Here is a 22,591-nt window from a genome sequence, read left to right as displayed (position 1 = left end):
AAAATTAATTATCCTGGAGAGAGGACAAGAACACACTCTGGATTTCACAAAAACTGCACCAGTTATTAACTACCCGTGGTCATCAGCAGCAAGATATTTGTAATTATCCATTTGTAAAATTATTATACACACTAGAAATCCTTAGAAATTGTAAAACTATACTACAACAACTCTAAGTCTTAGCTAATCTAAATTTTGATTCCTTAATTTTACTGACTTTAGAAGAATAAGTTATCTGAAGATTTTATCAGAGAAACAGATTCTCTCATCCTATCACTTCCAATTCATTTCAAGACCCTTAATTTTATATTCTTAATCTTCTCAAGGAGCTACTTTACCTGATTATGTAATCAATGGTCACATGCTAGAAAGCACAGCCTGGAAAGACAAACTAGAGACATATCTAAATTGAAGTCTCTACTAAAAATTAACCAAAGGAAACACACACACACACACACACACAAATTAATTCTACCATCATGAAAGAGATATTTTGTTTTTGACATGAATCAGTTCTCTGCATTCTAAGCAGCATCATATTTCACCTACATTCTTGATTTGATTTGCCTTTAAAGGGTCACTGATACAACAGAGTAAGAACAGGCAATTTCAGGACACTATTTCCACAACTGAAATAAAATATATTTAGGACTAAAAAATAAAAAAGTCTCACTCATCTGTTTCTAAGTAATGAAGCTCTACTAGCCATTATTTAAAAGGCAAAACAAAAACCATACATACACAATGGTCATTGATATACTAAAGAACATATACTGGAAAAAGAGCTAAATAAAAAAAAAAGCACTCAATTGAATGCTTACAGGCAAAAAAGACAAGAATATAATCTAGTTCATCACAGCTCCCAGATAAACAGAACTTTTCAATAAAGGCATCTGCAATAATGAAATACAGCATCCTGAATGTTAAATACCAAGTGCCCCCTTGTGGACAAACTGCTATTAAACTTTATATAAAATCTAATTTTTCTGATTTAAAGCTGCAAACCTGTCTCCAGCCTGACCGTTCTGAACTTTGGAAAAAACAGACCTAGTGATGTCTGTATCAGAATACCTGAGGAGAAAGTCCTACATGGATTCTACAGATCCACTAAAGCCAGATGGGCACTGGAAATTCCACTTCTTTGCCAAGATCCTCTCACTAATGCTTTTATTATAGATGTGATACATAGCTTTAGGACATTTTATTTTACAGATTTATTTATTTAATCTATTTGAAAGGCAGAATGACAGACAGAGAAGGAGAATGGCATGGCAGGATGGGAGGTGGGGTGGGGAAGCTTACATCTACAGCTTCACTCCCACAAATGGCTATAACAGCCAGGGTTGGGCCAGACCAAAGCCAGGAACCAGGAACTCTACCTGAGTCTGCCACATACGTGGTAGGGACCCAAGCACTTGAGCCATGACCCACGCTTTCCCAGATGCATTAGCGGGAAGCTCAATCAGAAGCGGAGGAATCAGAACTCAACCTAGCACTCCAATATGGGATGCTGGCATCACAAGTGGTGGCTTATTTCACTAACTTTACTTTAGATAAAATATACTTATGGCTATAGATAGTGCTCTGGGGCCATTAATTTTAATGCCTAGCTATCAGGTTCTAAAATGTATACAAGTAATTTTAAAAATAAAATTTCTAAAATGTTCTGGAGGTGGAAATGACCAGAGTGAGTCCAGCAGGAGCATGAAAAAGAGGGTGTGTGGTGAGAACCTGGGCCCCATGCGGCAACATAACTAAAAGAAGAATCTGAACCACAATAAAGGACAGAAATGTCCATAGTAAATAAAAATGACAGGAAAGTGTCACGGGTGATCAGGATGATGGAAGTCAGAGTGTGGAACAGAAAATGGACCAATATAAAGAACAATATGAGAGAAAAGCTTGTTTCCATGAAGGGTCAGGTACATCATAAAGTAAATGACCCAACAGTTTAAAAGAATTTTGTAAGGCACAAAACCATCTCTTCCTTCAAGCTTCTCTCATCAAGCAAAGCTAGGAGAGAGGTCTTCTGGTCTGTCCTATGGGAGAAACATATTTCTTAAGGGAAGCTAGAAAAATGTCCAAAACTTAATTTTTCAAGAAGCCAATTCATCAAAGGATTAACCTGCAGACAGACCAATTTTCCCAGGATTCCAAGTTTATAAATTCACCAAAATTTTGAATTTAAAGTGAATCCATCAAAAAAACTTATGGCCTGAACACATTCATCTGAGTATGTTTTTCAATGATGGTACCATATACTAAGCCATTCCATGAGTCTTTTTTTTTTTAAAGATTTATTTATTTATTTGAAAGTCAGAGTTACAGAGAGAGAGAGGAGAGGCAAAGAGAGAGAAAGAGAGGTCTTCCATCTTATGGTTCACTTCCCAATTGGTTGCAATGGCCAGAACTGCACCCATCTGAAGCCAGGAGCCAGGAGCTTCTTCCAGGTCTCCCATGCAGGTGCAGGGGTCCAAGGTCTTGGGCCATCTTCTACTGCTTTCCCAGGCCATAGCAGAGAGCTGGATCAGAAGTGGAGCAGCTGGGTCTTGAACGGGCACCCATATGGGATGCCGGCGCTTCAGGCCAGGGCGTTAACCACAGTGAGCTGAGCCACGGTGCTGCCCCCCCCCCCTTTTAAAGATTTATTCCATGAGTCTTAAGTTTTAATCAATTTAAGATTCCTTAAAATGCTACTACATAAAGTTACATTCATAATACATGGACTGGAATTTCAGCAACTTGATTTCCTTTGAATTTACTTCTACATATTAGTCAAAAGTCCTCCAAATATGTCTGAAACTCAGTATTCTCCTTTTTAAAAAAAAAAAAAGATTATTTATTTGAAATATGAGAGAGAGAGAGAGAGAGAGAGAATCTTCCATCTTTTGGTTCACTCCCTAAATGGCTTTAATAGCCAGGTGTTGGTCAGGTGGAAGCTAGCAGCCAGGAACTCAGTTTTGGTCTCCCTTTAAGGTTGGTGGGGGCCAAGGTAGGCCTTCTCCTGCTGCCTCCCCAAGCACAACAGCTCAAACTGGGACACCACCATGGGATGCCAGCAACACAAGTGGCAGCTTAACCTGCTGCACCACAGTGCCTGCCCCAAGATGAAGTATTTTCCTAAATAATGTTTCTGTGTTACAGTGCCATCTGCCCCAGGCCTCCCATGACCAGCTAACCAGTCTTGTCAGCTTTGGAAAAAGGACCCCATACTCTGTGCATCTTATTGGTAGAATGTATCAGTGGGTGAGGGGTGTTCCTGAGGGAGCCAAGCTTTCTGGGTATAGTTGGGAAGCAAGGGGGAATGCATAGAAGCATAGAGAAATAGGGGTTACTACTTTATAATGTTATGCCCCCTCTTTTTTATTTCAGAAATACTGGACTAACTATAGATCTGGGATGTCCTTAGCTATATCAATACAGAGAGACTTCATCATATATGAAAATCTGAAAATGTGTATAATCCGTGATTTTAAAATCCTACAACTATCTATGCTTAGAGCAATGGTTTTCAGGTTTTGGTGTATATTAGAATTACCTGATGATTAATAAAGAATACAGAGGTGGCAAGCTGGTTGAAGGACAGCATCTGCCTAGCCTTTTCATTTTTATAAAGCATGCTAAGTGATTCTATTAACAAAGTTTAAGGACCACTGCCCTAAAGCAGAGGGTAAAAGACTACATCCTAAAAAACAAATCCAGCCACTCCCTGTTTTTGTAAACCAAGACTGGTTAGAATATTGTCCACCTAATAGGTATCATCTATGACTCTTTTTGGACTAAAGCAGCAAGGCTGACTAATTGCAATGGAGACCAAAGACCAAATGGTTGCAAAACTGAAAATATTTACTATACATCCCTCTACAGAAAAGTTTGCCAACTCTAAAACACTTTGTCCTGGGACACATATATAAGGACATTTCCTTTGGCAATGCTTGTCATCATGAGATTTTAAACAATCTTCAATGTATATTATAGAATAAACATATAGATGATGGTAATGCATATAATGGAATACCACATGACAGGTGAAAATTATTAGATCTTTGTGTATTACTAGATCTTTATGTATTAGCATAGAGAAAAAAATCAAGTAATAGAATGATATGTACAGCATATTTTATGAGTATTTTTAGACAATGCACATAAAATATACATAGAAATAAAAATTGATGACATATTCCAAATCTATAATAGTTCTTTCCTGTGAAAAGGAATCATAGCAAAGGAGACAGGGAAAAGAACAAAACAGAACTCAACTCCACCTGTATATTATAACAAATGGTTGAGATACTGGTTGAGATGTCAACATTCCATATAGAAGTACCTGGATTTGCATCCTGGTTCTGACTCCCAATTCTAGCTTCCTGCCAATGCGGAGCCTGGGAGGCAGTGGTAACAGTGATGTATCTCTGGCTCTCCCCCAAGTAATTTTTTTTAAAAAAGAAAAAATACAACAAAAAATACTAAATGTAATCATTTTCATTCCTTTGTTTGTTGGGTGACTTACTTTTTTTTAAATAAAAAATAACCATCAATAGTAGATATGTTTGATTCTATGATATTCTTTTTCTTTACCTCTTATGTTCCAAATAATATCAAATGAATGCATATTTTTGACCTTCATTTTAAATGAACTTGAGTGGCAGACAGAGCTAATTGCATACTCAATATCCATTCTCCCCTTCATCCTACTTATGCTCAACAAAGCACTACATTTCCCAGGCTCTCTCACCTACGAAGGTGGTCACATGGCAGAGTCCTGATCAAGGAAACAGGGAGGGAAACTGATGGATGCAGCATTTTGGAAAACCCTTTGACGGAAAGCAAGCCTGACAGGCCTTCCCCTTTGCCCATCTCCTTTCATTTACTTCCTTGTTTGAACAAAAATGTGAAAATGTAATTTCATGTATAGAGGTGCAGCACTTAGGTATGAGCACAGATCAAAAGCTACTACTTACTGAAGGACAGACAGGGTGCAAAGCCAGGAGGAACCTAGGTACCTGTGGGCATTCTAGCACCACTGCACCAACCCTGCACTGAGAACCTCAAATCCTTCCTGTACATGAAAACAAAAACAAAAACAAAAACAAAACCTAACACCTTAACTGTTTATACTTTTCTCTCGGAAACACAATGCCACCCTCAACTGATTCATCTTGTTACAATGAAATTTTAACAAGTGATACCACTGAAAGACACTTTCAAAGTGATATATTGTCTGTACCACTTTCAGATGAGAAAAAAATGAACTTCATCAAAAATGTTGAAGGCTCCAAACCAGCCTGTGTCAGAACAAAAAATAGAAATTAATTTTTCCCAAACACTAAAATCAAGTCTACTTTCATGACCCAGTTTGAAAATAATTTATTTAACATTTCATATGTTTTTTGTCAAATAGCATTCCTAAAAATTACATATAGTGCTAAAAAAATAGTGTTCATCCTTTTGTTAACCATAGGAAAATCTGTAATTTGATGTTACTCAAAATTAGTATTCAGACTAAATGACATTAGTTTCATTTGGTTATTATTCCTAAAGATCAAACAACCCATAAGAAGGATAAAGAGTCAGGAAATTTCCTAAATCTATATATATGAAATAAATAAAACCTGAATAACTTACATAAAATTAAAAAAAAGAGTCAGAAAATTTACACATGGTATTTGAATTCTTACTTCAGCCTTCAAAAGCAACTGATTCTAGCCCTTTAATTATAAACTTACGGGGAAATAAAAAAAAAGTTTGTATTGCACAAATATGTTTGCTTTCTACAAATAGAGTTCATTTCCATCAAAGAATAAGACTTGATGTATCTTTTATCCTTAGATAGAAGAAATTTCTTGACCTGTTAGCGGGGTTCTTGAATGCCAGTGCTTTTTGGCAAACTCCTCCTGGATTCCATCATTTAACAAAATCCAAATGCTTCTGCTGGGTGTCTGCCCAGAGAAGACAGACAACAGTTCACAAGAGCCTGGACTTTCTTCTCTTTCCTTTCTTCATTTTTTTTCCTCTTAAGATTTATTTATTTATTTGAGAGACTGAGCTACAGATAGAGAGAGGGAGAGACAGAGAGACAGAGAGGTCTTCCATCCACTGGTTCACACCCCACATGGCCTCAACAGCCAGAGCTGGACTGATCCAAAGCCAGGAGCCAGGAGCTTCTTCTAGGTCTCCCACGTGAGTGCAGGGTCCCAAGCACTTGGGCCATCTTCCACTGCCAGGCTATTAGCAGAGAGCTGGATCAGAATAGGAACAGCCTGGACATGAACCAGCGCCCCTATGGGATGCTGGTGCCACAGGCAGAGGCTTAACTTACTATACCACAGCACTGGCCCCTCTTTTAGATGTTTTATTGTTTCTTTAGTCCTTTGCTGAAGAGAAACACATGTATAATTCTCTGTTTCCAGATCTAAACTTCTCAGAAAACCACTTTCATCAAGAATGACACAAATTTGTCAAGAAAAACAAAGGTTTTTGCCAAAATGACTATGTTTCAGTGTCTGAGGTAACAGGACCATTTGAGTGCTCCTTAGATATGCTATAAAGGATTTCACTACATCACAGCTGCACTTGCTGGATTCTCCATGTCAGTGATATCCAATTTCTCTATCTAGGCTGGGGCCAGGTTATCAAGAAGGAGGTACCCAGACTATTTTATATTCTGTAGGTGGTAGTTGGTAGTCTCTGGGAAATTTCAAAATTCTATCTGCAATTAGAAAAGAAAAGGGCACTGAATTTTGAAATAGTTCAAGCACCAATGTGTAAGCGCCACCAGATGGGGATATGACTCTCTGGGAGAAAAGGTAGAGGGTAGAACTTCAATTTTTCAAATGAAAAAAGTATTTTCTAGATTTCCAAGACATAAAAATAATGGTTATTTCTGGGATGATGTATGCAAAAGGACTTATTTCTCCTGGATTCGTTAGTAGCAAAAATGAAACACTTCTCTATATTTTTCACTAAAGATTTGCAGTCATCCAAAGCAACATCTGTAAGTGTTCTTCTGGTCTTCAGGACTCGTAGTAATAAAGTTGTCAACTTGGTGCTCTACCTATAGCCATTCAAAAATTATTTGTTGTTATTTCTGATAATCATCATAGAAAGGCTGTTGGGTTAGCATGGTGTAAAAAAAAAAAATGGGTGCAGACTGTTTTAGGAGAGTTTGGCTCCACACTTCCAGTCTGTGTGTGCCTGAGTATATCCCTTCATCTCTTCAAGCTTAGTGTCACATGCATTAAAGGGAATAATACTCACTTTATCTGAGGAGGTTATTGCAAAACTGAGATAAAGGACATGAAATTAATTTGCATACTATGTAAGTTTAATTAAAGACAAACTATTAATATTATTACTATTACAATGCTAAATCCTACCAATTCAACTGAGTATAGTACTTTCATTTTTAAAAAAACACCCTTGGTTTTCCACAAGATTTCCATGTTTTTTCTGAGTTTTTATGAAATTAAAATTCAGAAAGTCTTTTGAGGAAAAGGCTATTTCTAAGTATGCTCTGGACCCAATGTAAGTTATGCTTTGGGCCTTCTCCATATTTTAAAAAATAAATATTTAAACAAATGAAAAGCAAATGAATATACTCCATAACATGTGAAACAGATAAATTTAAATAATTTATTAGGAATTAAAATGAACTCTCAAAGGGAAATATATCACTAAGGGAAACTAGAAGAAAAAGTAGATAGGCCAGGCTAATGAGATTTCATGTTCACTGTAGGATAATTTTATAGCTTCTCTGTTACATTTCATGCATATTCCATCTGTATGAATATATGGATGTGCAAATATGAGTGTTCATGTGCATATGTACATGTGTATTTCTATACAGAGGAACTAGAATAGAATGTTTTTAGTCTGTGTTAAATAGAGTTTTCAAGCACAAGAAATAGATACACTCAGGGTTCTCACCCAGCTTAACTACTGAGATTTCTTGTCTGACATTTTGCTTGTTGGTACCAACACCAACATCCCTGCTCAGCTCTAGAAGACAGATTAAGCTGATGGCCTTGTAACAGGATTCCTCACATTCAGGGAACAGCTTTCCTGAACAAAGTATTTTATTTGGACAGTCTTTAAACCGTTGTTGGAATCTATCTAGAAAAAAAACCACATAATTTCCTTCAATTATTCTTTATGTTTAATCATCTTTTACTCACCACTGGCATTCGTTCATAGGCACGAATAGAAAACAGTCTATCTAAAATGAAGCACACGTGAGCAATTGATATTTTATCAGACTTTTCTATTATTTTTGAAATATTTAAAATCCTTTTACTATTTATTTGAAAGACAGAGAGACACAAAAGAAAACAGAGACAGATAGAAATCTTCCATCCAGTAGTTCACTCCCCAAATGCCTGCAACAGTTGGATCTTGGCCAGGCTGAAATTGGGAGCCAAGAACTCAATCTGGGTCTCTCACATGGGTGACAAAAACCCAGTTAGTTTTGCCATCACTTGTTGCCTCCTAGCTTATTATCAGGAAGCTGAAATCAGAAAAGCTGAGATTTTAATAATTTTTTTAAAAAGTCTGTAAAAAATAAACAGAAAAAAAGAAGGTGAGGCACTCTGATATGGGATGTGGGCATCCCTAGTGCCTTCTTAACCATTGCACCAAATGCCCACCCCTATTTTATTATTTTTAACTCAATTTATAACACAAATATATGATTGCTTTCGTACCTGAAGGATTTCCACGGATTTTTTCCATTTTGTCTTCCAGAGAAACAATTTGTTTTTCTAGCTGATCATTTAGTTCAAGTTGTGTCTCATAACGGATTTTCCATTCACCACCTGAATGAAAAGGAGGAAAATTAAGATCATCCTACCAACTCTCATTTATTACAGTAACCTGAATAAGTTCAGTTTTACTCTGTTACTAGACTTTATCAGCAATACAGATGAAGCATAAGGCAAGTTTTCAAGTTTATTTCTATGTCAGATAGGATTTTCCAGATTGTAGGGATTAGACCTACACTCAGGTTTCCATACAGCCAGATCTCACCACAAATACTGTGATTCAATGTTCTTCCTTTCTTCCTATCTCTCTTTCTCCCCCTTGAGTATTCCAATAATGAATTCCATTAGATGGAGTATCAGGAATGTGTTTTTTCCCTTGGAACTTGAAAACCCATGTATTAAAAACCCTAAACAGTACTAACCTTCCATCCAATGTCATACTCATCTTTTTCTTTGCAAAAGAACTCTGAAATCAGTTTAATGATTGCCACCTGCATATGTGCTACACATAATGTTTTACATATATTAACTGATTTAATCCTCAATTTAAAAACCTATTTACAAATTAAGAAATTGAGGCTGTCCAGTGGGGCTGGGGCGGGGGGGGGGGCGGTCTGTGGGCCCCTCAGACATAGGTAGAATGTCCTTCACAAGCAGGCTGCCAGCTGAGGCTGGAAAGCTGTCTCCAGACCTCTGGTATCTCCCTCACTAACAGCTGCCTGTGCTGCATGTGTGACCTTGTGGTTTTAAATCATGCCTTCAAGTTAGTTGCAATCTTCCACCCAGAACTAGCAGAGGAGGGGGCTGAACCCCTAAGGAGGTGGGCTGTTTCCAGGGGACCCCTGCTATCTCCATGAGCCACAAGCCAATCAACATCCAGTATATGGACTCCTCCTCCTCCCACTGCCGCTGTCCAATGGGCACCCCCACAGAATGCCTTATAAAACCCTGGGCACTTCCTGAAAGCCAGCATCCTGGTTGGGCACTCCGCCTGATATCCTCAGGCCAGACACTTTTCTGTCACTTGCCAATCAAATAGAAGTATCTACTTCTTTGAAAATTGTTTCCTGTCTCTTTATTTTTATACTGGGCTGAGGAAAAGAACCTATGAAACTTGCTCTTGCAACTGCCCTCCCCTCCATGACTGGTAACAGAAATCAAGGCTCAAAGATGCTGAATAATATTCTGAAGATGGCAGAGCTAATAAACGGGGGAACTGGAGCTTAAACCTAGTTTTATCTGACTAGAAAGTACATCTTTCTTAACCTTTAAACTTCTAAGCTACAGTAACACAGACATTTAGCTCTCCACTCAAGCATTTTCTCTTATCCTTCTGCAGGTTCCTTTCAGTAAACTCCTTTGGCTGTCTTTTTGTTCTAAAAGGGGAAGAATAATACAGCCTAGAATTGAAAGGGTCTTTGTTCAGCTTTAAGGCCCAAAGCTAACTTTCCTGAGTCTTCAAAGTTGGGCTTTGGAAGGAGGTCGGGGAGAGACAGCTTATTTAATTTCAGATACCTGAGATAACTTCTGCTACATGTTAATAGAGGAGTCTGAGAGAGAGCACTAGCTCACACCACTACCAACCTCCTCATCTGGGACACAGGTCTCCCTTACACATTCACCTCCTCACAAACGTGGTCTACCAAAGAAAGGGAAAAACACCCTCCCTAACTGAAACTGAAAATCATTATTCCAAATGCTTTATGGAGTGAGAAGTCGGCACACTTATCCAAAAGATTCAATTGAGCCAAAACAGGTAACAATTCATTAAGACCTTTATATGTAATTGCATAAAAATAATGAGTATACAGCCTGCCAAAACTTGCAGCCATGGTTGACTTACATGACTAATAACAAAGTGAATCTGTTGGAATTTCTGATACCTTACAAATGAATGGAAGCCCACAAAACTGGTGATTAAAAACATTTTTTCTTTTCACACGACAGCATTGGATCCCACAAATGATGTCAACTTCCTAATTATCAACTGTCAACTGTTTTATTTTTCTAAAACAGGGCCACACTGAGTCTTACTTTTCCTACCATACTTTGTTCTGTGGTTACACAAGAATACTGAAAATACTAAGGTCTGTAATATTTGCATCATTCTTCATCTGCCTTTAAAATGCAGTGATATTTATGTTTTCTCCTAGGAATAAAACTGAGAGCTAAAAATAGCAATGTTTTGGAACAGACTTGATACTAAAGGAAGTTCAGTACCTCCTGCAACCAGCCTACATAAAAGGAGTGGTATAGTCTCTGAGACTGCCACGATGAATTTGACAACAAAAAAGAAAATCCCTTACCTTGAACACAACAGCAGTCAACCTAACAAGGCCTAAGATGTACTTGTAATAAGATGTCCTTTAAAATACAGATTAAAAGGTTAGATTTATTAGAAATATTTGTGTCTCTTCGAGGGGGAAAAAAAGAGAAAAGAAATACCCAAGTAATAACTCCAGTAAATCACTGCTCCTACAGTAGCAACTCTAAAATAAAGAAAAAGTCAAATGGTTTTGCAATCCTTGGCTAGGCTTACTTCAAGAAAAATAAAAACAATACAAAAAATTGAAAACTTATAAAATGGTCAATTTTGTGAATTGTCTTTGGAAGGGGAGGTTCATCAAGAAGAAAATTAGGTAGAGCCCTATTTCTTAGACATGGATTTTTGCTCTTTTCTCTCTATCTCTCTCTCTCTCTCTTTTTTTTTTTTTTTTTTTTTGCCATGGAGACAATGCAACAATGCTAACAAAACAAAAAGGCCCCATGAAGAATAATGTCAAGTAATATTCTTTAAAAGTTAAAAAGAACATAATTCATTGAAAATTGACTCTATGTCTTAGTCTGTTTTGTGTGGACAAAATACCTGAGATTGCATAATTTATAAGGAACAGAAATTCATTTTCTCAGAAGTCCAAGATCAGGGGGCTGGCATTTGGCCTGGTAAGGGCCTTGCTGTATTCTCACACTAGGGAAAGCAGAAGAGCAATTTAACCCAATACTACAGGAGCCCTCTTCATTTGGGCGTTAATCGCAATCACAAGAGAGGAACCCTCAAGGCCTAATCAACTCTAAAAGGCCCCACTTCTCAGTACCATCATATGATAATCACTGGATTTTGGAAGGAATACATTTAACCATAGCATCCTACACAGACTTTAATAATAACTCAAGAATGTGTGGCTCACTGCATTTATAAACATTTGAGCAATGAAGTTATATTATTTCAAAAATACTCAGGAAAATAAAATATTTTCAACAAGGGAAGGAAAAAGCCTCCTGTGGCACTGTACCAGGCAGTAGGGATACAAAAATAAACAGTATGTGTGGTCAACCAGTAGTAGGACTAGTCAGGAGAAAAAGACAAAAAAAAAGATGTTTTCTAATGTCAGAACATTAGAGATAATTTTCTGTTAAGTGGTTGCTACAGAAGACACAGCAAGCCATCCAATCTGGAAGGTGACAGGAGAGAATTAAACATGGAGAGGTCGAGATCAAAGGTCAGGAAATACTTTAAATGCTTTGCAGGGGAAATGACTCTCATCCCAGCCAGAAAAGGAGAGAACTTAATTCAAGAACAGCATAAACTAAACCAATAAAGTCCAAAAAACCAACATGTAAAAAACAGGAGGGGATATATTAATGCAAATGTATCTCTTATGCATAAACTTGCTCCTCTATCAATTTCTAGGCAATTTAATGGAGGAAAAAAATAATATCTGAAATAGGATTTGGGTTTGAGACATGTCTCCATCACTTACCAGATTATATATGTGATTTGGAGAAAGTTCTTACCTTTTTTATGCCACAACTTCTCATCTGCAAAATAAGGATAATTAAAATTCCTGTCTTAGCAGATACTAAGATTAATTAAAATATGCAAAATGCTTAGAACACTGTAGAGCATGCAAAAAAAAGCTATAAAATTAGCTGTTGTTAATATTTTCATCATCATTATAAGAAATTTATACTGAGGCCGGCACTGTGGTGCAGCAGGTTAACGCCCTGGCCTGCAGTGCCAGCATCCCATATGGGCGCTGGTTCTAGTCCCAACTGCTCCTCTTCCAACCCAGCTCTCTGTTATGGCCTGGGAAAGCAGTAGAAGATGGCCCAAGTCCTTGGGCCCCTGCACCCACGTGGGAGACCCGGAGGAAGCTCCTGGCTCCTGGCTTTGGATCGGCACAGCTCCGGCCATTGCAGCTATTTGGAGACTATACCAGCAGATGGAAGACTTCTCTCTCTTTCTCTCTTTTTCTTTCTCTCTCTCTCTCTCTCAGCCTCTGTCTCTCTAACTCTGCCTTTAAAATAAATTAATAAATCTTAAAAAAAAGAAAAAAGCTTGTCCCAAAAGTGCTTTCCAAAGGGATAGCACTTTACTGCCACTAATAATGCTTAAAGGACTAATTCATTTTTTTAAAATCTCTACTTTTTCAATTAACAAGCTGTATATGTTTCAATTCAAATTTCTTTGACTAAAAGACAAACTGACTGTTCTATACTCACAGATTTTCTCTTTTTGTCCTATTCATATTTATCTATTAGAAACAGTGTTTTCTACTTGAATTATAGAGAACATAGCTATAGTTAAAAATCTATGCCTTTTGTCCATAATCTCGGCTATCCCACAGTGCTATCTGGCTTCTCATATAAGCCTTTCATTTCAAGCAAAGGACAGCTACTTTTCTGAAGTCAAACATACGTATAATTTTCTCAATGATTCTTTTCTGACTCCTAAACTAAGAAAGGCCTTCTTTATTCATAGACAGATATAGAGTCATGAATACTTCATATATTTTTAAAATATTCAACTCCATAATCCATGTAGAAATTTTTAGTATTAAGTATGAAGTGAGGAGCTAAATAGTTTTTTCAACTATTATAACAATTTTCAAAAAAGAACTTAATAACATCACTTTCATTCTTTTTATTTATTTATTTATTTATGTATTTTGACAGAGTGGACAGTGAGAGAGAGAGACAGAGAGAAAGGTCTTCCTTTACCGTTGTTTCACCCTCCAATGGCCGCTGTGGCCGGCGCACCATGCTGATCCAAAGCCAGGAGCCAGGTGCTTCTCCTGGTCTCCCATGCGGGTGCAGGGCCCAAGCACTTGGGCCATCCTTCACTGCCCTCCCAGGCCACAGCAGAGAGCTGGCCTGGAAGAGGTGCAACCGAGAGAGAATCCGGCGCCCTGACCGGGACTAGAACCCGGGGTGCTGGTGCCGCAGGCGGAGGATTAGCCTATTGAGCCGTGGCGCTGGCCATCACTTTCATTTTTGATTCTAATTCCCTTCCCAGAAGGCCTTTCCAAACTGGACAAAGTTCTTTTTTGGTGGCAGGTAGAGAGAGAAAGAGACAGAGAGAAGGAGAGGGGGAGGCAGAGAGCGGGAGAGAGAGGGAGAGAGAGAGAACATTCCCATCTGCTGGTTAACTCCACAAATGCCCTCAGTGTCAAAGCCAGGAGCCAGGAACTCAAAAGAGTGGCAGGAACCCAATTATTTGAGCTATCACCACTGCTTCCAGCATCTGGATTAGCAGGAAGCTGGAATAAAGGTCTGGAGCTTGGACTTGAACCTAGGTACTCCAACGTGGAACAAAAGTATCTTAATCCGTAAGTCAAAAACTTTTACCAACAATATTACATTTCAGTGGTGGAAGCAGGCATCTTTGTTCTCCAGGAATGAAAATGCCTGTATTGTTTCCTCATTATGTATTTTTGCCAGGTTGAGATAAATGGATGTATTCTTTTCTTATTTTTTTAAATGAGGAAGACCAACTGAATTTTAACAAAAAATTCTTAACATTGACTGAGGTTAAGTCTTTTTTTTAAGGTCTGATCTATCAAATGATTACCTAATAGCCAAAGAGATTTAGTAACAGGAACTATAAATAAAGATGTTAAAGAAGTCAACAGAGAGGTTCAGGATGGAAATTCCTATTTGATTATTGTCAGTCTACACTTGGTGTTTAACATCATATGACCACAGATTACTTAAGTAGGGGTGCATATATCAAAGATTATTCAAAGGACTAAGCCCTTGGGCACTTCAAATGTTTAGAAACTGGGAAGATAAAGAGAAATGATAAGTGTCCAGTAGATAGGAAGATGACTAAGAGAGTGGGATGTCCCAGAAGCCAAGTGAACAAAGGGATTCAAGTTTGAGGCTGTGATCAATTGTGGCAATGCTGCCAACAGGTCAAGCATGATGAAGACAGAATTGACATTGGAATTAGCAAACAGGAACTCATTGGTGACCTTGACAAGAGCAGTTTCACTTGACTGGAGGCAAAACTTCTGATTGTAGTAAGTTCACAAGAGAATGAGACAACCCTGCGTGTACTGGCCTTTTCTACCCATGTACAAGCCAATATCCCAGAGCCTGAGTAAACCAAAGTTCTCTTCTCTAGATAAAAAAAAAAAAAAATGAGGAGCAAACTGAAGTTTAGGAGAAGGGAAGAAAAAAAGGCTAAGAATATGGGATTTCATTCCAGAATGCCTGGATTCAAATTCCAGATGTATTACCTCCAGAGTCTTGAGAATACGTGAGTTTTTTTTGTTTTGTTTTGTTTTGTTTTTTTTGACAGGCAGAGTTAGAGAGAGACAGAGAGAAAGGTCTTCCTTCCATTAGTTTACCCCCCAAATGGCTGCTACGGCTGGCGCACTACACTGATCCAAATCCAGGAGCCAGGTGCCTCCTCCTGGTCTCCCATGTGGGTGCAGGGCCCAAGCACATGGGCCATACTCCACTGCCTTCCCGGGCCACAGCAGAGAGCTGGACTAGAAGAGAAGCAACTGGGACAGAATCCGGCACCCCAACAGGGATTAGAACCTGGGGTACCGGTGCCGCAGGCGGAGGATTAGCCAAGTGAGGACTGACCTCAGCTTTTTTTCATTTGAAAATGTGGTAGTAATACTTTTTTCAAGGGCAGTTTCAAGTTCTCAGGTTGGTTTTTTTTTTTTTTTTAATGCACTTACTTACAGCTCTACACACATACTGACTCTTCTCATTTAAAAAAATCAAAAAGGTTACCTGAACACTTTCCTTTCTGTTCTTTGTTGGTAACCTTTAAGATAATGGAATTCAGATTTAACTAAAACATAAAACCACTTTTTCTGTTTGTAATTCTCTATGAATCACAAAGGACTTTAAGAGGTCACCGTGGGAATGTGAAATCCTTTGGAGTTGTTGTGATTAAAAACTAATCCAGTTACAAGCCAGATTAGATGAAGCAAAAATAAACAAATGAGAAAGAGTAGAAGAGTTTTGCTGTACATGAGGCAAAGTGAAAGGAGATATAATAGAAAGGGAATGGTTTGGCATTTTCTTTACAGAAATTCTCCATGTTTCTGTGTTGTTGAGAATGATCCAGGGGAGCAGGGGAAACAGATGGTGCAGGAAAGAGAGAAAATCATGGCGGTTCTGAATATAAGAGAGTGGATGTCTGATTACATAAATGGAAGGGTTAACCAAAGATAAGAATAGAGACCGATTATCGACAGAAACAGGAGGGAAGAGGATGTACAAGGATGCAGGTGGGAGGCTAGCTTTGTCAGTAGAATCATGTGGGTGACCTCTTTTGATTGCTTCTCTTTCCTTTTTGAAAGAGAAGGGTAAATTATTCAACTGAGCATAAGAATGGCCAGAGGGGTACAGGCTTGAGGACAGTGCAAATTTTGAAAGAATTATTTTAACAATGAGTATGTTAATATTTATCACTTGTGCATGTATTTCCTTTACATGTTAAAAATACATTTATTATCAAGTACTTTAATGGGTTCCATTGCCTTCAGGATAAGTATAAACTATTAGCATCATATTAAGGACTTCTTGATTTGTCTCCTTCATAAACTTTAATCTCACCTCCCATCATATTGTCGTGATATGTCATGACAACCTATGTTCCATCTTCATTGATTACTTTGTACTCTCCCCTAATGGCTTTATGTTTAATGCCCTTTGACAGACTGTAATTTTCCAAAGATGACTACACTAACACATCACATCCCATATGTTTTTCTGTAATGTGAACCTGACAAGCAGATTCTACTTCTCTATCTCCTTGAATTTGTGACTCTTTTGACCAATAGAATACAGTGCCAGTTTGGGGAATGGTCCTTAATTGGCCTGGAAGTTTCTACTTCTGTCTTTGGAATGCTTGCTGTTGGGATACATCTTTTTGAAACCCAAAGACCCTATTGTGCAAAATAAATGATAAAAGAGGAATTTATGATAAGCAGTCCTAGTTGGGCTCCCAGTTAACAACCAGTGTCAGATGCCTACCATGTGAGTGAGTCATCTTGGAATGAACAGCCCAGTTGAAATTTCAGGTGACTAAGCCCTATACAACATCAGACTGAAACCATACGTGAGACCCCAATCAAAACTCATGTATGTGAACACAATCAATTCACCAAATTGTGAAAGCTAACTGGTTGCTGAAACTCCAAAGTTATAGGGTGGTTTGCTACACAGCACTGTATTAGCAGTACTATTTTGAGAGCTAATTTGGTAGACAGTAATTGTAGCAATAATAGTAGTAATGGTAGATAGGTAATCTAGGATCAAATCATGGATCTGAAACTCCCTGGCTATATAACCTTAGAAGTTGATTAAATTTCTTTTTTCCATAACTGGGGCTAATAATAACCTCCTCACTTAACCTTGATTCATTGTTAAGGAAGGGGTAAATATTTCTGCAGTTCATCTTAGGCTTTTAGCTTTGGCCTAAAGGGAAAGGAACTTCCTCTCCTACTATTGTAATGACCTTTTCTCTAGACCAACAAACTAACCCTCCACATAAGAGCTGTTGATTGATAACAACTTGTTGAGCAATGTTTTTCCAGCAAGCATAATTATTGCATTGCATATATATCTGTGACCATCGCTTATGCTTTTTCTGTAACTGGGTAGGTGAGGAAATTCCAGCTCTCTGCCAGTGCACTTGTTAAATGTATTCAGTCTGTCCCATAAGGCTAGTTGCTTCTAAGATACAGATGTAGAGATACAGGAGGCTGCTTCACTCTGGGAAAAAGCAGCAGTCTCTAACCAAGCACTTTTTTTTTTTTAGCTAAATGATTTAGTTTACTTATTTGAAAGGCAGAGTTGGGGAAGAGGAATATCGTCCATCTGCTGGTTGCTGGTTCACTCCCCAAATGGCTGCACTGGTTGGAGCTGGTACAGGCTGAAGCCAGAAGCCTGGAACTCCATCCTGGTTTCCAACATGGGTGATGGGGGTCTAAGTACTTGGGTCATCTTCACTTGCTTTCCCAGGTGCAATAGCAGAGGGAGCTGGACTGGAAGCAGAGCAGCAGGTGATCCAATATCAGATGTCAGTGTTGCAGGCAGTGGCTTAATCCATTGCGCCACAATGCTGGCCTCTCTAACCAAGGTTAATGGAAGCATTATGTATTTATAAAAAATGGCTTTTAATCTCTCATATGACTACTAACCCTTTTTGCTTATGGCTCCCTAACAGAGGAAGAAAACCATATAAATAGGTGTAAGAATCAAAGTCCACCAATAACCCTAATAAACTCCTACTGTTCTTCAATATTCAGTTCAAGTGCTTCCTCCCCTGGAAAAGTTGTCTTTATGCCCACACCCAGGCTGTGTCAGTTTGCCTTCAGAGTTCCCAGTTCTCCTTTTACAGAATTTATATCACTTCTTACATTCATATTTTGCTTTAACAAGTTCTCCCAGTGAATCTCTTTAGAATAGGGGAAAGACAATTTTTTTTTCAGAATTAAATTTTATTTCACATTGATAGAAACTGTGGAAAACATTTACATTTTCCCACATCACAGCATAACATTTCAATGGAATATTTCTTGCCATAAATAAGATTTTGCTGACTTATATAACTGAAACAACAGTTTATATTCTTTAAGGTAAAGCAAAATTACTCAGTAAATGATTGTTTAAAATTTTTAAATCCAGACATATATATATATCCTATATAGTTCATTAATAATTATTTTCATTACCAATTAGCACCCATTTATAAAGATGCATTCTTAACATTGTTTGGTCAGTTGAAATACAGCAGAAAAATTAACACAGTTCAGAAATATCAAGCATTCATTTTTGCTACAAATTAAACTGTGTGGTAAATATACCACAGTACATGGTTCTGATTAATGTTTATTACTCATAAACTTGTTTTCAATAATTTTTTTCAGTAATCTTGAAATTTTGATTATTTAAAATCAGATGATTGCTGTTTTTATGTCAGTACAGAAAACTAATCATTAAAAATCATTTGACTAAATGAAAACTTAAAATAAGTTCACTGACAGAAAAAAACAACTTTTTCTAATGGACTGCTTGTTTCCCACAGTAGCTGGTTTGAAACAACTATACAAAAAACAAACTATGCTACCAGGAGATGAAATAATTTCAGAAATTAGTTTTTTAGATTGTTCTTAACTATCTCAGAAAATACTACAATATGACCTAATTATTCTTTCACTTACATACAGAAAAATAAAAACACAGAATGATTTGTTACCTGGATTGAAGACTGTATTCTAATCACTGACCAGGTCTAAGTTTACACTAATGTACAGTTGTTTGAAATAAGTTATACAGAAAGTTTTATGTAACAGTTGTTTTCTTTTAAAGTGTAAATAGATTTTCAATACCATAGATCTGTGACTCAGAATATCAAATTACAGCATTATTGACAGTAGATTCTATGGCAGGAAAACAGTATTTGGTCTGCTATAAAGCAAAATCAAGAAAGAACACTTTTTTTCTTGAGGGGAAAAAAGAATATTAAAGAGAAATGACATCAGGGAAAAGTCTGGTCCCCAAAATAAAAGGGCCATTATTTGAAGAGAACAGTATTACTCTTTTTTTTTTATAAGGTTTGTGGTGTTTTTGTTTTGTTTTGTCTTGTTTTTTGTTGTTGTTGTTGTTGTTTGTTTTTTACAGGCAGAGTGGACACTGAGAGAGAGAGAGACAGAGAGAAAGGTCTTCCTTTGCCGTTGGTTCACCCTCCAATGGCCGCTGTGGCCAGCGCGCTGCGGCCGGAGCACCATGCTGATCTGATGGCAGGAGCCAGGTGCTTATCCTGGTCTCCCATGGGGTGCAGGGCCCAAGGACTTGGGCCATCCTCCACTGCATTCCCTGGCCACAGCAGAGAGCTGGCCTGGAAGAGGGGCAACTGGGACAGAATCCGGTGCCCCAACCGGGACTAGAACCTGGTGTGCCGGCACCGCAAGGCGGAGGATTAGCCTAATGAGCCATGGCGCCGGCCACAATATTACTCTTTACTGACACTTAAAAGCATTATTCCTATTATTAGGAATAATGTAATACCTTCTCCTTCTTATGTATTACAATCATTACATATGAGTGCATATATAAAAAAATCAGACAGTGCATGGTGACTAAGCAACTTCGGAATAAATCCACAGACTAAGTCACAGCATGCAAAAATCTTATATCTTAACTGCTTATTCATATCTGCATAAATTTTCCTTAAGCATACTGTTAATTCTCAAATCATGTAATAAAAAATCTGACTGAAGTATTTTATTATTTTGCTAAGTTACAGTTAAGAAAAAGAAGCTAGCTGCTTCACCTATATTAATACCAATATATTGTGGATCATATTTTACAAATATACGTATAGAAACTGTCGCTCCCCCTCTTCGTGGAGGAACGACACAGGACCCTGCGCTGTTCTTTCGTCTGCTCGGCCCTCCCCGGGTTTGCTGCTGGTTCTTCCCGGGTTGGCTGCCGTCCCTTCCACCTCCGTGGAAGGGCGGTGCCCCCTGGCCACTTTCCCCACTTCCGCAGGGGAGCGGCACACCGCCGGCCGGCTCTCTCGGGGGCTGCACAGGTGTTCCCCTTAGGTGTTCCCCTTAGATGTTCCCTGGTGCATGCGGTCTCTCTCCTCCTTTATAGTCCTCCTCCGCCAATCCTAACTCGGCTGCCCACACGCCGAGTACGCTGCTCTCCTCCAATCAGGAACAAGTCCTACAGTTTATTGGCTGAACTGGAGGCAGCTGTGTAGAAGCTGTTTCCCTTCTCAGCGCCATATTGTGGGAGAGCAGATGCATAGAATAAGTCCTAATTCCAGCAACAGTCTAGTCCGAGCTGCTCTCCACAGAAACTGAAATATCATATATTTCCTATGAGGAGACATTATTTAGTCAGTGTCATTGGTGTGTAATTGCAAAACATTTTAACACTTGCAAACATTAGAAGTTTCAAGACTGGGCACAGGGAAAAGTTTATGCTTTACTACAATGATGCTAGTATACTTCTACACAAGGCCTCTTAATCATGTCAATCAATTGGAGGTAGGAGTTTATCAATGAATTGCTTGACATCCATCATTTCCGGCTGACATGAACTGTGCATCATGCCTTCATAGGGAAAAGACAAATTTTATAACCAAAATATTCAAATATGACAAGATCTCAATCAATATTTACAGAATGAAATTAATAGTCTGTGTATATTATAAATAAAAATGGTGTATGTGTGTGTGAGTGTATAATCTCCCACCCCTGCAACATACATTCTTCTGACAAATAGCCAAAATGTAGATATGAATTTTGAAGTTATACCCTAAATCCAGAAGTTAAAAGAGCATGACTTAAGTTTAATATAAAAAATGGTATTTTATTATTTACTGAGGAAATAATATATCAGTATCACATAGCAAAATGTTTGCTAATTGATGAACATTTTGAATTTGTAATATATAGAAAAATAATTATACAGTAATAGGTTGGATGTTCTGAAATACCAGTCTTAAGGCCTTTTATAATAAATTATTAATGCTACCCAGAAGAAACACTGAAATCTTGATAGTATTATTTAATATATATAATTTAATAGACTATAAGTATCTTGGTAAAGGGAACAATAATTGTTACTTACATACCTTCATCGTCACCCTTGAGTTTGGCTTCCAGTTCTGCTATCTTGTGTCTTATTTCAAGCATTGAGAGTTGCACAATATCCCTGTCATTAAAAAATGTTTTTATTAATTATGAATCAATTAAAAATAATGTGACAAAAATGATACATAGTAATCTACCACTATTTCAGTAATACTTTATTGTAAGATATCATTTATGGATGATTGAGAATCAATAATCAGGCAAATGAAGGTTTGATTAACCAGTTCCAGGTGGGTTCAAGTAAACACTAAAACTCAAAGCCCCCAGGCAACCACTGAACCATTTACTATTAACTTAAATGTATAATTCCGAAGAAGCTGGTTATCCCACCAAAATTAGGAGTTGAAAATCATTAGAAAAAAAAGAACAATCAAGGCAATAGATAAAAACAACCTGAAACAAAGAGGAAAAACGAAACACTAAACACACACGTATATAGAAATTTTTTAAAAAGCATTTCAGAAGTTAGCTATTTAGGCTATTAAGAAACAGCCTGGGAAAAGCAGTAGAGGATGTCCCAAGTACTGGAGCCCTTGCACCCACCTGGGAGGCCTGGAGGAAGCTCCTGGCTCCTGGCTCCAAATCGGCCCAGCTCTGGCTGTAGTGGCCATTTGGGGATGGAAGACCTTTATCTCTGTCTCCCCCTCTCTCTGTCTGTAACTCTACCTCTCAAATAAATAATTTTTTTTTTAAAAAAAGCACATTAATTCTCACAACACCATATGACAACAGATAATTATTCAGTAAGTATTTTGAATACCTATATAGGCTAAGTGTTGAAGATGCTACAGTGGACAAGTGACTAGAACAATAGCAATTATACCAGCTAACTTCCACTGAATGCTTATTACAAGCCAGTTAAGTGTTTTATTATACTTTTCACTCCATCCTGGCAACAGGATTGAGATAGGTAAGATC

At 37.9% G+C, this 22,591-nt stretch overlaps 1 protein-coding gene across 1 annotated transcript in view; it reads right to left on the bottom strand.

Annotated features, from left to right (window-relative positions):
* Positions 1–22,591, bottom strand: part of CCDC169 (coiled-coil domain containing 169) — a 61,567-nt gene that overhangs the window by 35,060 nt on the left and 3,916 nt on the right. Inside the window, exons 2-4 of the mRNA XM_070049015.2 lie at positions 21,655–21,734; positions 8,700–8,810; positions 8,175–8,215 (exon numbers count right to left, since the gene is read on the bottom strand). Of these exons, the coding sequence (XP_069905116.1) occupies positions 8,175–8,215; positions 8,700–8,810; positions 21,655–21,734 (232 nt within the window). The remainder of the gene's footprint in view (positions 1–8,174; positions 8,216–8,699; positions 8,811–21,654; positions 21,735–22,591) is intronic.

This window comes from Oryctolagus cuniculus, chromosome 9, assembly GCF_051225735.1.
Source record: "Oryctolagus cuniculus isolate XC-2025 breed Fujian yellow rabbit chromosome 9, ASM5122573v1, whole genome shotgun sequence".
Lineage (NCBI taxonomy): Eukaryota > Metazoa > Chordata > Mammalia > Lagomorpha > Leporidae > Oryctolagus > Oryctolagus cuniculus.
The sequence above is the reverse complement of the archived record's forward strand: the minus strand, read 5'-3'. Positions and strand labels throughout refer to the sequence as shown.